The 15,603-nt window shown below is 46.5% G+C and overlaps 3 protein-coding genes across 4 annotated transcripts; 2 read left to right on the forward strand and 1 right to left on the reverse strand.

Moving 5' to 3' along the window:
* Positions 1-1,138: 1,138 nt before the first annotated feature.
* On the forward strand, positions 1,139-4,041 carry zdhhc4 (zDHHC palmitoyltransferase 4). Of its 2 annotated transcripts, none has more exons than XM_080516740.1 (7): positions 1,139-1,336; positions 1,526-1,648; positions 1,751-1,824; positions 1,902-2,080; positions 2,209-2,334; positions 3,337-3,581; positions 3,677-4,041. In XM_080516740.1, exons 2-7 carry the CDS (start codon positions 1,526-1,528, stop codon positions 3,974-3,976), a joined length of 1,047 nt encoding a protein of 348 aa, XP_080372866.1. In that variant the 5' UTR covers positions 1,139-1,336; the 3' UTR covers positions 3,977-4,041. The 2 variants fall into 2 exon arrangements, with proteins under 2 accessions (XP_080372866.1, XP_080372867.1); XM_080516741.1 differs by having other exon boundaries at positions 1,139-1,311.
* A 516-nt stretch (positions 4,042-4,557) lies between these two features.
* Positions 4,558-8,179, forward strand: LOC308145903 (glycerol-3-phosphate phosphatase-like; the record flags this gene model as incomplete). Its single annotated transcript, XM_080517494.1, has 4 exons — positions 4,558-4,594; positions 4,961-5,202; positions 6,009-6,699; positions 7,854-8,179. 4 exons carry the CDS (start codon positions 4,558-4,560, stop codon positions 8,177-8,179), a joined length of 1,296 nt encoding a protein of 431 aa, XP_080373620.1.
* Positions 8,180-9,835: 1,656 nt separating this feature from the next.
* LOC308145261 (glycerol-3-phosphate phosphatase-like) lies at positions 9,836-11,999 on the reverse strand (the record flags this gene model as incomplete). Its single annotated transcript, XM_080516632.1, has 2 exons — positions 11,316-11,999; positions 9,836-10,161 (listed from the first exon to the last, which is right to left on the reverse strand). Exons 1-2 carry the CDS (start codon positions 11,911-11,913, stop codon positions 9,836-9,838), a joined length of 924 nt encoding a protein of 307 aa, XP_080372758.1. The 5' UTR covers positions 11,914-11,999.
* Positions 12,000-15,603: the final 3,604 nt, after the last annotated feature.

Below are 15,603 nucleotides of genomic sequence, written 5' to 3' on the forward strand. Positions count from 1 at the left end.
AGCCTCGACCACAGCCTCCAGCGACGCCTCATCAATGTGTCCGTCTCATCAGGCTGGTCGTTCCTCCAAGTGAGGCGACGTTTCATGGATGAAGGAACATCAGCAGAGTCATTGCAGAGACACACGTCCATTATTTCTTCTCACTCCTACAAATACTACTGAGGTGGTTTTAAAGGGCCGGAACATAAAAGTTAATGTCACTGTTGCGCATTAAGGCCGGATTGAGCGTCTGCTGACCGTACGCACAATCCTGTCCATGCTCCACTTCTGGCCTTCAGCACTACTTGTCCCATGCATGAGCATTGGTCCACGCATCCCCGTCGGGAGGAGCTCTGTGTTGGTTTGGTGCATGTACGGGTCATGCCATCACAAAATTGGGTGTCAAAACTTTAGAGAATGGGAAGTTCTTGTGGTGGGATTTACGCTCTGGAAAGTTTATCTTTCTGGTTTTTCTACCAAAAGTCATTGGTCATATGATCCTCGATCAGATCGTCTTTGTTTTGCAATCCCATCAAAGGATTGCTGAGATGCAAGGGTTGCACCGACCCATGTTTTTTCCCTTCCAATCTGATCCCGATCCCCGATTTTGGATATCTGCCGATACCGGCACTCAGTTTTCTTTAATATTATTATTATTATTGTTGATTTTATATGAGGCAGTAATAAACTCCTCTCTACAGTAAAGTAAGAAATGTAGGAATGTTTGCATGTATTCTCTCAAAAGACAACTTGAGGTTAGTAGAAGGTGAGAAAAGGAAGCAGATATGACAAATGTATACAATTTACCATCGTAGATATTTACCTGTGGGTGGACGTGCCACATAATCGTGGTCCGCAGTAGCAGCTTCAGCCTGGCTAACTTGCTGCGAGACGACAAGCTGCCTTTTCTGAGCCCTCTGGAAGACACTCTCTTAGGTGGGGCAATAATTCATTCATTCATAAAGTCATTCCATGACTGCCGGCTGCATACAAGAGTGCTCCCCGTCGGACCCTCCTCCCTTGGCTTGGATCCACTGCCTCCGTTGAAAAGGGTCTATAAAAAAGGACCAATGAGAGGCCGTTACGTCATCGCCCCGCCCTCTCCATGGATCCTATGCGCCGTGCTACCAGCTGTTAGCTCGATGCTACGGAAGTAGCATCATTGTTTACAGCCGCAGGACAAGAGCATGGACGAAAAGTAACGCCGGCAGCAGCAGGGAGAGCAAACGTGACGATGCTGCCAAGAGATACAACCTGAAAGGAGCGATGTGTGACCAGTAGAGGGCAAGAGGGGAATGGTTCAGAAGAGCCTCAAGAAATTAAAGAAACTGGGTTAGCAGTTTTGCCAACTCTTTCAGTAAGCATGCTAATACAATTTTGCTCATCTGAGACTTCCTAGATAAGTTTGGATTTAGTTTTAAAGTCTGTCATCTTCTGGTTTTAAGACACTAAATCAGTCTTGCAGAGAGGAAGTCGTAGCTCCATCAGTGAGGTTTGTTTTGACCTGAGATTGTACGACATCCTGTGGTTTTGTGTGTCACTCCAGATGGATTTCCTCACTTTGTTCGCTGTCTACGTGCTGGTGGTGCTGACATGTATCGTCCTGATCTGCAAATACTCCGGCCAGCAGAAAACCCCCTTTAACACTGTCCTCAACTGTGTAGTGACGGTAAGCCCGAGCAGGGGTTCTTCCTGCAGTTCACCACCGTGTGGCGCTGGATACTAGTTCATCATACACAATGGCAAGTCTAAAATAAAAGTTTCTTCTCAGGTACTTGCGCCAATTACTCCAAAATGGCTCCAAAAGCTTTCTCACTGGATCTTACACACTCTATTCCACCAAAGGTTTGTGCGCAGATTCTAATCCTGTCGCTGATTGTGAGATCACGTGTTCAGATTTGTGATTTTCTCTTTGATTTCAGGAGCAACGCGTTCATCTACCTGCACATCCTGCTGGAGGGGGCCGTGTACGCAGAGTTCACCCTCGAGGTGTATGGCTTCTGCAGGGAGATGGACACGACCCTGACCAGCCTGTCTGTGCCTTACATCCTGCTGGCTGTCAAGACCTTCCTCTTCTACCGCTGCATCAAGAGAGATCCAGGTTCATCCTCCAGTACTTGCATACATGCACACATATTTCAGAGAATGTGAATAATAACAGAAAAAACTGTGTTGCTCTTGTGTTTGCTCTTTTCTGGTGGAGAAGTATGATAATTCTTCCTGTGACAGGCACGGTGACAAAGAAGAACGTTGCCGGCCAGCTGCACGTTTATCCATACGACCGCAGACTGTTTCACCCCGGAGTCTCCTGTCCAACCTGCCAGCTGCTGAAGCCAGCTCGCTCCAAACACTGCCGTGAGTAATGTTTTTACACCAGCGGTTCCCTATACCTATTTAGGTGAGTCAGCATTAAATGAATGTATGTCACAAAGCAACCGAGTTTGCATGTTTACATTGGAAGTGTATAATTTATTTAAAAGTGTCTCCAGGAGACATGAAGGTCAATTCAAATGTCAGCAGCGGGAAAGACGAATGTGTAAAAAAAGAAATGCATACAGGGATTAACACTAAATTCTGACCAACAAATTGAAGGAGCCTCATAACACCCTACATACTGTATGATATTCTTTTCTCTGTGCGGTCACATGACAATGTTTCATTTTTGCATTTTTGCGTTTTAGCTTCAGAAAGATCGATGGCAGACACTCAGTGTGGTTACCATGTTGGACCACCAGCTGGCGTTATTGGGTGTTATTTGTAATGAAACCCCACGTACATTTACACAGAGAACAATAGGTTATAAACATTAATGATGGGAGTACACGGTCAGACCAGGAATTTGGATTGTCATGATGTTGACTGTCAAAATATAACCACCCAGGAGAACCTGGACTGGGAGTCATGACGCTCTGAAGGCCGCCATTGTTGTTATTGTCCATCTACTGAGCAGAACATCTGTTTCCTCCAGACCTGGTGCACGTTTGCAGTAGCAGCATTTCAGAAAAGTCACATTTTCCCCAGTTTTAACTGAGTTGGAGTGTTTTCAAAAATGTCCACATTGGGTTTTGAAAAACGTATATTTTCAGTGTCTGTGAGTCAGTTGTCGTGTATAAACGTACAAGCAAAGGTTTTCTGCTTTCACTTGAAAATGTTGTCATGTAAACGGCACCACAAAAGATGCATGATGATACATTTTCTATGTAAATGTTGAAGCCGGGCAATAAGGGACATAATTGAATTAAATGCTGAATCGTCTATTTTTAAGACATTAAACAAATGTCACAACCGCTTGAAATCCGAATACCTTCTGAACACGTTCTTTTTGTTTCTGCTGATCGTAAAACACTTTTTTTCCAGGCGTGTGCAACAGGTGCGTCCTCCGTTTCGACCACCACTGCGTGTGGGTGAACAACTGCATCGGAGCTCAGAACACGCGTTACTTCCTGCTTTACCTGTTGAGCGTGTGCGCAATGGCGGGTGACATGGCCCTGCTCACGGGAGACATGCTGCTCCATGCCGTGCTGCGCTCGGGGATGTTAAGAGCCAGTTATGTGGACGAGAACGGGGAGCAGCAGTTTGCAGGGCCTCTGTTCGTTGTTCAGGTAAATCAGATTTTTGTTCCAACGTGTGCTTATTGTTTTTGTCAAACTGATCATGAGTAATAACGTGAAATAATTGTCTTTTCTTTTCCCTCCAGCATCTGTTTCTGACTTTCCCCCGAATCGTCTTCATGCTCGGCTTCCTCATCTTCATCTTCTTCCTCCTGGCGGGCTACTCTCTGTTCCACGTCTACCTGGCTCTCGTCAACCAGACCTCCAACGAGTGGTACAAGAGCCGGGGCTACGTTTGCCAGCACTGCCGCCCGACTACCAGCCCTGACGACGTGTGCAGCCCGGCGCCGGACCACTCCAGGAGGTACTTCTACAGCCGAGGGATCCTAGCAAACCTGCGAGAGATCTTCTTTCCTCCACAACCCGTCCGGAAAAAAGAAAACTGATGAAAGCCGCTGCCTTCTATTTCACCACGCTGCATTAACTCTCCCTCAGATTGACTGTCTACAGGTACCACAGGGAAAATAAAAGATTTAGTTTTATGAGTTCTGGCTATTATCTCCTTTGGATGGAAAAGCAGACGTTTTTCTGCAGGTACTCGTTTGATTCGGGACTACAAGTTGCCTGAAGGTGAGACAGTATAACTGTATGGCACACACAGTATGAACATTACCTACAGTTTAAAGCAGGGATGTCAAACAGTGTGTAAAATTTAATGGTTAAAGATTAGATTTTTTGTTACATTTCACTGAATTTTGTTTCATTACAATTGTTTTACATTAATTTCTGATATCAACTGTTCAGATTTGGGGGGGTGGGGGGAACTAACTTTTTCAAAACGCATAACTGCCACAACAAGAAAAGACATAAAAATTATAATTTAAAGGTTTTTACGCCATGATAGGCCATCTCTCACTCAGAAGGTTGCAGGTTTGACTCCTTGAGCAAGACACTGAACCCAAAAATGCTCCTTGCATGGCAGCTGCCTCCATTGGTGTGTGAATGTGATTAACACTGTAATGTGCTCATGGGTCTGCGCATGCAGTGGAAAACGTGCTACAAAAGTGAAATCCACTTACGAGACAAGATGATTTGGCTTTATGTGGGCCCTGAGTTAAAATAACTGAAGTATTTGAAAGTGGTATATTGTTTTTTTTATTGAAATTATCCAAAATGATAAGAAATAAAGTATTCTATATGAATAATTTACAACATTTGTAGTGGCTTAATATTTTTGACAAAAGAAATCTAAATTGAGTTCATGACTATTGTCGTAGGCCTTCCTGAGTACTAACAAACTCCCCGAAGACGCGTCGATGCCTCATCCAAGATGGCGGCCGTGCGACACGTCATCTCCAACAGACTGCCAATCATAATTATGTGGCGTCATCGATAGGCGCAGGGACCCGAACAGCGCTTGCTCTTGCCAGAGCTTCCTCTGGCAGCTCCGTGGGCTTTAGAAAGGTTTGTCTGCAGAGCCGAGGCCCTGCACCCGGAGGACCCGCACCCGGAGGACCCGCACCCGGAGGACCCGCACCCGGAGGACCCGCACGCGGAGTACCTGCACCCGGAGGACCGCACTCTTCTGCTCAAGCCGCTGCTCCTCCGTTTGTCCCCGGCTCAGCAGGTAACCCAGACACCGGGGCTCTGGAAGAGGCAGGCGGTCCGATCGGTGCGAGGTGATCTGGAAGTGGTTCAAATTCCCTCTTTGGTTGAAGATGCACGTCACAGTGCAACAGGGGAGATCCCTCCCTGTACTGGACAGATGCACCACATGCTGCAGGAACTATCACTGTCCGTTCTGCTGCACAACTGTATTCCTCCCGCAAAAGTACAGCAAGGTCATGGCCCATTTAAACTGCCATTTCAAGAGGGCAGTGTTTCATGAAGGTACAGTTCGAAAAACATTCTCCCATTAAATATAAATGGTGTTAAAATGTGCCTGTGCATTAAAAGCAAATGTTATGTCAATCAGAATGTGTTCCTCTTGGTATGTTTATTTATCCAGATACTTGATGAAATGTTTTTTTTTTACATTTATAGTTTCCACTTTGAAATAATATTGGCCATGAAATAATGATGTTTCTGTGTTCCTACATTTTAGGGTATACGATTCACAGATGTTCATTGAATTGCCGACAAAAAGGCCATTTCCACTGCATGTATTGTGAGTCAACGTTATCACGCAAACCAGACTTTGTAAAACACCTATATTTCTGCAACAACAAACACCGTCCACAAATTCCCTCCACCCCGACTCCAGCTTCAGCCAGTGGCCCAACTGGATCGCTTCAAAGGGTTGTTGTGAGACCTGTCGTGCAAAAGAAATGTCCCATATGCAAGGTTCTGATGAACAAGAGGAATCTAAAAAAGCACATAGAAAGGAAGCACACAGGTGAACATGAAGACATAATAGCAGCGTCCCTCCTCCAGAGTGAGTGTGTAGATCCTGAGAATGAAGTCTATATCGTCCCCAAGTCTTTATTGGACGCCGGTATTCCAGAATTCCAGAATAAAGAATGGGGTGAAAATCAGCACGTTACTTGGGAGTCGACTGAGTACCAGGAACACATGGAGCCGTCCGGCTCCAAGTGCAGGCGGCTGAGCGGGGCGCTGGTCAAGCCCCTGCTGGACTCCGTGGACTGCGTCCTGCTGGACTGCGACGGGGTGATCTGGCGGGGGGGGCAGGTCATCCCCGGGGCCCCGCAGGTCATCAACCTGCTCAAGGAGAACGGGAAGAGGGTCTTCTTCGTCACCAACAACAGCACCAAGACCCGGAGGATGTACGCCGACAAGCTGGCGGCGCTCGGCTTCGACGCCTCGGAGGAGGAGGTGTTCGGGACGGCGTACTGCTCCGCCATGTACCTGAAGACGGTGTGCGGGCTGGAGGGGGGGAAGGTGTACCTGATCGGGAGCCCCGCCATGAGGCAGGAGCTGGAGGCGGTGGGCATCCGGCAGACCGGGGCGGGACCGGACCCCATCGACCCCACTGACTGGACCGACGTGGATCTGGACCCGGAGGTGAAGGCGGTGCTGGTCGGGTTCGATGAGCACTTCAGCTACATGAAGCTGAACCGGGCCCTGCAGTACCTGAGCCGGCAGGGCTGCCTGTTCGTGGGCACCAACAGAGACACCCGGCTGCCCCTGGAGGGGGGCAAGACGGTGCCAGGTAAATTCATGGTTTCTTTACATCACGCCGGGTCGTTGCTGCTCGTTCAGGACGCTGGAACCTTTTTGTTTATCTTCTTCTGTACCTCTTCATCCTGCCGGAGCCGAACCAGCTCACCTGGACGGTCCACAGGACCCAGAGAGACAGAGAACCACACATTCACACCACTCGGGACAGCTGAGGCTCATAAATGAACCTCACATTGAGTCCACATGAACTCAGACACACAAGGGGAGAACATGCAAACTCCACACACAAACGACCGTCTGCATTGCGAGAGCGTCGACCAGCGTTCACTTCAGCGTTGGTGTTTATTGTCAATGTTAACCGACATAATCACATGTTCCCCTCATGGTGCAGCTCGGGGAGTGTTTCAGCACGCTATGTTGACAGGTTGCTTATTTAGTTTTTATCGTCCTACGTTTTTCTCTAATACTCTTTAACTTTCAACAAAGCTCTGAGATTACAATAGTGTAATAGAACGAATGCTCCTGCTTCAATAAAGGCGGTAAGAATTATAAGTCACAAAGGCTCCAGAGAACATACAAACAACCTTTTTGTGAAGCTGAAACTGTTAAAATTTAAAGACCTTGTTAATTTAAAAATGTTACTGACCATGTGGAAAATTAAGCACAAGTTGGTCCCGGAACATATTTACATGAAATTGACGTCGATCACATGACACAAGACGAAAAGGACATTTTTGTGTACCTTTCTCCCGAACCTCCATAAGACAGAGGGCTTCTTAGTTGCTGGGGTGAGATTATGGAATTCATTAAAGAACACATTAAAATGTTCTCAAACAATAAATACATTTAAAAATATGTTTAAGGAGATGCAGATGGAGGAATACAACAACGTGTAACTTGCATGTTGCAATGGGGAAATTTGCTTTGTTGTCTAAATTGTTCAAATGATTGATTTTTAAACACAGTAAAGTGTGTTATAATTTTGTTGAATGGATCACCGCCGTTTGTGGTCATGGATTTCTCAAAGGGGCATGAACAATAAGACGATGTCTTCATCGTGCTCCTTTTCACCGTGCACTGTTCACATTAATGTGGGACCCTGTTCAGTAAAATGTGAACATGGTTGAATAGATAAATAAATGAATTGGACTGATTGTCCGTCCCCTGTCCTGCGCTGCTCCTCAGGTCCCGGCTGCCTGCTGCAGGCCGTGGAGACGGCGGCACAGCGTCAGGCCCAGACGGTGGGCAAACCCAACCAGTTCATGTTCGACTGCTTGGCCTCTCAGTTCCACGTGACGCGGGACCGCTGCCTGATGGTCGGCGCTCGTCTGGACACGGACATCATGCTGGGCTCCAGCTGCGGCCTGAAGACGCTCCTCACCCTGACCGGGGTCAGCACTGTGGCCGACGCCGAGGCCCACCAGAGGAGCGGCAGGGCGGAGAGGCAAGGGATGGTCCCGGATTATTACGTGGAGAGCATCGCCGACCTCCTACCGGCCCTGCAGGGATGAGCCTGGAGGCTGCAGCTGCTCTGACACCCAGACATTCCTCTGAAGTCCACCGTCTGTCAAGACCAACATTTTTAATATCAGTAAAATCTTCTTTATATCAAAGCTACTGTATGAGAGGAGACGAGACTTATTTATTTAACCTGCTTTTAAAGTGATTCATTTCAGTCACATTGTAAGTAACAAACCAACTTCTGCTAAAAGGTCAAAGGTCTTGTACTTATGTCAGTTTGTCCCCGGACCTTGGGTTTGTTTTTATCTCGGTGTTTCTGGAACTGCTTCAGATGTTTTGACTTTCAACTTTTGCAGACAGCAGGGCAAAGTCAGTTGCATTGTGCATTTCACCAGAGAAGAAGAAGGATTACCTTCAGAAGAGTGTTGTCGTCGCCGAGCTCTGCAAAGAGCGATATGGGCTCAGCCTCGGCGTCGGCAGTGGTGAACACAGTTCTGCACTGGGGACCTTTTCACAGACGGCGGGTGGCGACACATTTCCATTTTAACATCCTCTGCAGTTAACGTCCACCCTAAAAGCACTGCTGTGTTTAGGAGGTGCGCGTTGCTTTGAGGACTTTCCCCGCCCTGTTGAGCTGGACGACACACCCAGAGAAAAGAGAGACTTCAGACGCAGAGGACAGGGGAGTGTGCCTTTGAGCAATTCAAGGGAAGATGGAGGTTGACTTCTCCAAGAGAAACATTCAACATTTCTAATAAATCTGTACTCTGAGAAACAGAACATAATTCCTTTCCATGTGTGAGTTTATAAGCATTTACAGTCACAACCCGGCAAATTCATGATTAAACGTACATGTATGAAGTTTAACATTCAGGTTTGTCTCACAGTAACTGCACTGCACAGCAAGCACCAGACAAGGCTGAGTAAGATTTTATTTTTTACAAAGAATTTTTATTTGTTCCTCAACAAAGTCAGAACAAAACCGTTGGTACTGGTCTAACAATGCAACATTTAAATCAAAGTTAACTTGCCCATCATTGTGTGGTCAGACGAGCCTCAAAACGAGTGAGGAGGTTATGAATGAGGGAAGAGGGGTCAAACCTGCAACCTTCTGATTGAGCCGCTTGTTTACTGTCCTTCAGGGATATTTCAGAGTTCATTGTAAACAATAATTAAGGGAAAGGCAAGAATAAGCCTCGGCTCCAGCCTATACGCATTTCAGCTACAGATATTGTAAAAAAAACATTTCAAAACTGCTTGAACATTTAAGCACGATAAATTGAATGTTTAAAATGTAACTTTCGCACTGAAACTGGAACTGAAATAAACCATTCATTCATTCATTCATTTAATACACAGAAGTTTCCCATTTTCCATATTTTTTGGGAAGACATTTCGACAGATTCACCGCTACCAGAATCTGGTATCAGGCTCAATACCGACACCAGAATGTGTCATTTTCACTCCAATTGTGTATTATGAGTTGCAGGGACTGATTGAGGAGTTTAAAAGGTTTGTGACCAGTCATTTGGTGAGACGATTGAAGAAGATTTAATCTGTTGTCCAAGTTCACAAATCATATTCAAAAATTTAAGAAATGTCTGCTGACACACATCAGATCTTTACTGATATTAAAAATGTTGGTCTTGACAGACGGTGGACTTCAGAGGAATGTCTGGGTGTCAGAGCAGCTGCAGCCTCCAGGCTCATCCCTGCAGGGCCGGTAGGAGGTCGGCGATGCTCTCCACGTAATAATCCGGGACCATCCCTTGCCTCTCCGCCCTGCCGCTCCTCTGGTGGGCCTCGGCGTCGGCCACAGTGCTGACCCCGGTCAGGGTGAGGAGCGTCTTCAGGCCGCAGCTGGAGCCCAGCATGATGTCCGTGTCCAGACGAGCGCCGACCATCAGGCAGCGGTCCCGCGTCACGTGGAACTGAGAGGCCAAGCAGTCGAACATGAACTGGTTGGGTTTGCCCACCGTCTGGGCCTGACGCTGTGCCGCCGTCTCCACGGCCTGCAGCAGGCAGCCGGGACCTGAGGAGCAGCGCAGGACAGGGGACGGACAATCAGTCCAATTCATTTATTTATCTATTCAACCATGTTCACATTTTACTGAACAGGGTCCCACATTAATGTGAACAGTGCACGGTGAAAAGGAGCACGATGAAGACATCGTCTTATTGTTCATGCCCCTTTGAGAAATCCATGACCACAAACGGCGGTGATCCATTCAACAAAATTATAACACACTTTACTGTGTTTAAAAATCAATCATTTGAACAATTTAGACAACAAAGCAAATTTCCCCATTGCAACATGCAAGTTACACGTTGTTGTATTCCTCCATCTGCATCTCCTTAAACATATTTTTAAATGTATTTATTGTTTGAGAACATTTTAATGTGTTCTTTAATGAATTCCATAATCTCACCCCAGCAACTAAGAAGCCCTCTGTCTTATGGAGGTTCGGGAGAAAGGTACACAAAAATGTCCTTTTCGTCTTGTGTCATGTGATCGACGTCAATTTCATGTAAATATGTTCCGGGACCAACTTGTGCTTAATTTTCCACATGGTCAGTAACATTTTTAAATTAACAAGGTCTTTAAATTTTAACAGTTTCAGCTTCACAAAAAGGTTGTTTGTATGTTGTCTGGAGCCTTTGTGACTTATAATTCTTACCGCCTTTATTGAAGCAGGAGCATTCGTTCTATTACACTATTGTAATCTCAGAGCTTTGTTGAAAGTTAAAGAGTATTAGAGAAAAACGTAGGACGATAAAAACTAAATAAGCAACCTGTCAACATAGCGTGCTGAAACACTCCCCGAGCTGCACCATGAGGGGAACATGTGATTATGTCGGTTAACATTGACAATAAACACCAACGCTGAAGTGAACGCTGGTCGACGCTCTCGCAATGCAGACGGTCGTTTGTGTGTGGAGTTTGCATGTTCTCCCCTTGTGTGTCTGAGTTCATGTGGACTCAATGTGAGGTTCATTTATGAGCCTCAGCTGTCCCGAGTGGTGTGAATGTGTGGTTCTCTGTCTCTCTGGGTCCTGTGGACCGTCCAGGTGAGCTGGTTCGGCTCCGGCAGGATGAAGAGGTACAGAAGAAGATAAACAAAAAGGTTCCAGCGTCCTGAACGAGCAGCAACGACCCGGCGTGATGTAAAGAAACCATGAATTTACCTGGCACCGTCTTGCCCCCCTCCAGGGGCAGCCGGGTGTCTCTGTTGGTGCCCACGAACAGGCAGCCCTGCCGGCTCAGGTACTGCAGGGCCCGGTTCAGCTTCATGTAGCTGAAGTGCTCATCGAACCCGACCAGCACCGCCTTCACCTCCGGGTCCAGATCCACGTCGGTCCAGTCAGTGGGGTCGATGGGGTCCGGTCCCGCCCCGGTCTGCCGGATGCCCACCGCCTCCAGCTCCTGCCTCATGGCGGGGCTCCCGATCAGGTACACCTTCCCCCCCTCCAGCCCGCACACCGTCTTCAGGTACATGGCGGAGCAGTACGCCGTCCCGAACACCTCCTCCTCCGAGGCGTCGAAGCCGAGCGCCGCCAGCTTGTCGGCGTACATCCTCCGGGTCTTGGTGCTGTTGTTGGTGACGAAGAAGACCCTCTTCCCGTTCTCCTTGAGCAGGTTGATGACCTGCGGGGCCCCGGGGATGACCTGCCCCCCCCGCCAGATCACCCCGTCGCAGTCCAGCAGGACGCAGTCCACGGAGTCCAGCAGGGGCTTGACCAGCGCCCCGCTCAGCCGCCTGCACTTGGAGCCGGACGGCTCCATGTGTTCCTGGTACTCAGTCGACTCCCAAGTAACGTGCTGATTTTCTCCCCATTCTTTATTCTGGAATTCTGGAATACCGGCGTCCAATAAAGACTTGGGGACGATATAGACTTCATTCTCAGGATCTACACACTCACTCTGGAGGAGGGACGCTGCGATGACGTCCCCATGTTCTACTGTGTGCTTCCTTTCTATGTGCCTTTTTAAATTCCTCTTGTTCATCAGAACCTTGCATATGGGACATTTCTTATGCACCACCGACGTCATAAGAACCCTTTGCAGAAATCCAGTTGGGTCTGAAGCTGAAGTCGGGGTGGCGGTCGGGATCCGGATGGTTTTGGTGTCTGCAGACCGGACGGTGGCGGCTGGAGTCGGGACGGAGGGGATTTGTGCTCCATGCTTCTTCTTGCAGGCGAACAAGTGTTTTAAAAAGTCTGGCTTGCGTGATAACGTTGACTCGCAATACATGCAGTGGAAATGACATATTGGTCGGCAATTCAATGAACATCTGTGAATCGTATACCCTAAAATGTAGGAACAGAGAAACGTGGTATGATTATTTTACAGCAAACATTATTTCAAAGTGTAAACAATAAATAAATACAAAAAAAACCCGGAAACAACATATCTGGACAACACGAACTTGCCAAAGTGGAACAAATTCGGATTCGTAGCTCAAAAAGAATCAATCATAACATTTGCTATTCTTGCACAGACATATCTTCACATTTGTGTTGAATGAGTTTACCTTCATGGAACACTGCCCTCTTGAAATGGCAGTTTAAATGGCGTTTGACCTGGCACAGCTTCTTCGGCAGGTATATAGTTGGGCAGCAGAACGGACAGTGATAGTTCCTGCAGCATGTGGTGCATCTGTTCAGTACAGGGAGGGATCTCCCCTGTTGAATTGTTATGTGCATCTTCAAATAAAGAGGGGAATTGAACATTTTCTGATCATTTTGCGAACATAAACAAACATAAATCAAGTTTAATCCTACAACATTTGGTTTCTCTGTCCCGGATTTATTCTGTGTGATGTGGCTTATTACAGTAGACAGAGTAGAAGAGGTTTAACTAATAAAATATTCAGTCAGTACTCACGTCTTTGCGGTCGTCCATCATGGGAATAAATGCACGTTTAGAGCACTTTTTACAGAAAGCGCCAACTGACGCAATAGATGGTCACTAATATCCACAACTGGTGTTTTAAAAGGAGGATTTCAGAGGCTTTATTCATTGTGGCCCCAGCAAGCTTGCCTGCAGAGCCGGAGGCTGCACGTCCAGGACCGCAATTCTGGGGCCGGCCGCCTCTTCCAGAGCCCCGGTGTGTGAGTTACCCGCTGAGCCGGGGACAAACGGAGCTGCAGCGGCCCGAGAGGAAGGGTGCAGCCGTCCCGGTGCACACCCCCGGCACTGCAGACAAACCTTTCTAATTCTCCACGGAGCTGCGGGAGGAACCGACTGCATCCAATTCCGCAAGCGCAGGATCTGTCCGGGTCTCTGCGCCTGTCGATGACGTCACACATGGCTGTGATTCCGTTTCGCTTGACTATTGGCTGTAAGTTTCTGTGGCAGTATGTTGTCGTACGGCCGCCATCTTGGATGAGGCACCGATGCGTCCTTGGTGTTTATTTCTACTGACGAAGGTGTCTGGCCAACGACAATAATCACAACTCCCGTGTTTTCACATATTGAAAATACGTGCTTTGATGCTGAAATACTTTATATGAAGCGTTTTAACAAATACAGATGGTATGGCATGTTAATAAAGGTATAAATGATTTGATTAATGTACTGTATATGTTTGAAAGGAAGCTACTTATTCTCTTCACTTTTGGGGGATCTGCTTAAAAAAAAATAATAATAAACTGCTCGGAGCCACTGCAACCACGGTTTCTCAACTCCAACTACGTACCCGTGTGCTTGAGGAGTAAGTACTTGCAAGTGCATACTATGAATTATGGCCTTTTGGAATTTCTTAACAAATGCATTATGGGTAATTTGGCTTCCCCAAGTCCACACAACCTCGTGTGTTCTGTTCAGTGGGGAATAAGTCCAAATGGCTCGTTGAGCCTTGAAGGTTACAGTTAGTTAGTTAGTTAGTTAGTTAGTTAGTTAGTTAGCAGTGTTGCCACAGTTACCTTGAAAAAGTAATCTGATTACTTGTTTTTAAGTAACTAAGTTAGATTACAAGTTACTTTTTAAGTTACTTTCAGCAGCTGCAAACAACACCCCCATCGTCTTATCATGAAAAAACTCAGTGCTAATCCCTGCCTCCTGCATCATGTTTATATTTAACCTTTCACCTTCATTCTTTGTTGTATTTATATCTGACTCATGGCTTATTTATCAGATTTTTACAGTTACTGGTATTTATTGACCTGGAGATGTAGTTGTTGTTTGTTGTTGCACTATTTATCTATTAATTTAGTTGCACTGCTTGATCTAACAAATGTTGAATGCTAATTTATTACATTTAAACCAAGTATTTACCTTGTTTAATTGATCATTTGAGAGCTTTTCAAACTGATCCATCTGCTATATGTGACACAAACAAACGTGTGTGTCATCTGCAAAGAGTATTTTATGAATATCGCTAGAACAATGTACAAAGTCTTTAACAAAAGAGGCCCCAGAATAGATCCCTGGGGAACACCAAATTCTATGTCTTAGTTTTTAGAATTTACCCCATTTATATTTATTTATTGCTGTCTACGACTGAAGAGCAAGTTGATTGTATGAAAAATGTTTATCATTGGCACCCCCTGGTGGACACATTTGTCAAGTCAGATTATTCCCAACAGAAGCAAAGAAATTAGTAGAGGTGTTTGATAGATGGCCTTTCTCATGAAGATGGTTTGAGTAAATTTGCCCCACGGTGTCAGGGACAATTGACAGTTCACTGTTGCTGCCCAGCATTTCATTCATCACAACATTTCCTTTGATCCCCAGAGGCTGTTTTGAATCGGTTTTGTTTGCTGGCTCGTATGAGGCCAGATAGTTTGTCACTTCTTATCATAGTATGGAAGAACAGAGTGTCTCTGCATCTGACAGGAGCTGAGCTTGAGAATCATAGCGACCTCTAGTGGCTCAACAATGATCTTAGAAGCAACGGAGAAGAAACTGAGCAGATATTCTCCATTACTGAAACTTATAAGTTTGAAAGTTTATTCTGACAGAGTGAATGTGGTCTCAGTGTTTAAGTTGAACTTTGCTGAAGGCCACTCCTCCTGGACGATGAAGACCCTTGATAGGAGCATTGTGACGAACCCTGAGGACGACCAAGTAAAACCTCTTTTGTCTTCAGGTGAATGTTTGTGGAGGAAACAACAGGGTGACGATCCTGCAGACAGAGAAGAGTTACAACCCAGAGACCGACCTTGACTTGGCCCATGAGCAGTGGCAGCAGTGGACTTGGAGTCGTTGCTTATCCAGATCTCATCTATGTGGTAAAACACCAGCGGGAGCGACACTCAGCCAACAAGTTAAATCACAGAGGGAGCCTGAAACCTGGACGACTGGCCGTCACGTCTCTTTCTCTTTGTCTGTGGTCGTTTGTAGTTACTTCTTAGTAAGTACTTTTGTTTCCCTTCCAAAGGTCGGCGGCTCTGACGGCGACAACGTTCTGACCAGTGTGGAGGTCTATAGTCCTCGGACCAACACTGGACCGGCTCACGCTGCTACTTTGGC

The sequence above is a fragment of the Blennius ocellaris genome, assembly GCF_963422515.1.
Source record: "Blennius ocellaris genome assembly, chromosome: 21".
Taxonomy (NCBI): Eukaryota; Metazoa; Chordata; class Actinopteri; order Blenniiformes; family Blenniidae; genus Blennius; species Blennius ocellaris.

What these genes read in the sequence shown, in the direction of transcription:
- zdhhc4 (XM_080516740.1), top strand. Translation starts at nt 1,526, where the DNA reads ATGGATTTCCTCACTTTGTTCGCTGTCTACGTGCTGGTGGTGCTGACA. An exon ending in CTGCATCAAGAGAGATCCAG is followed by an intron (nt 2,081 to 2,208) that starts GTTCATCCTCCA and finishes TTCCTGTGACAG; the next exon opens with GCACGGTGACAAAGAAGAAC. An exon ending in GGCCTCTGTTCGTTGTTCAG is followed by an intron (nt 3,582 to 3,676) that starts GTAAATCAGATT and finishes TTTTCCCTCCAG; the next exon opens with CATCTGTTTCTGACTTTCCC.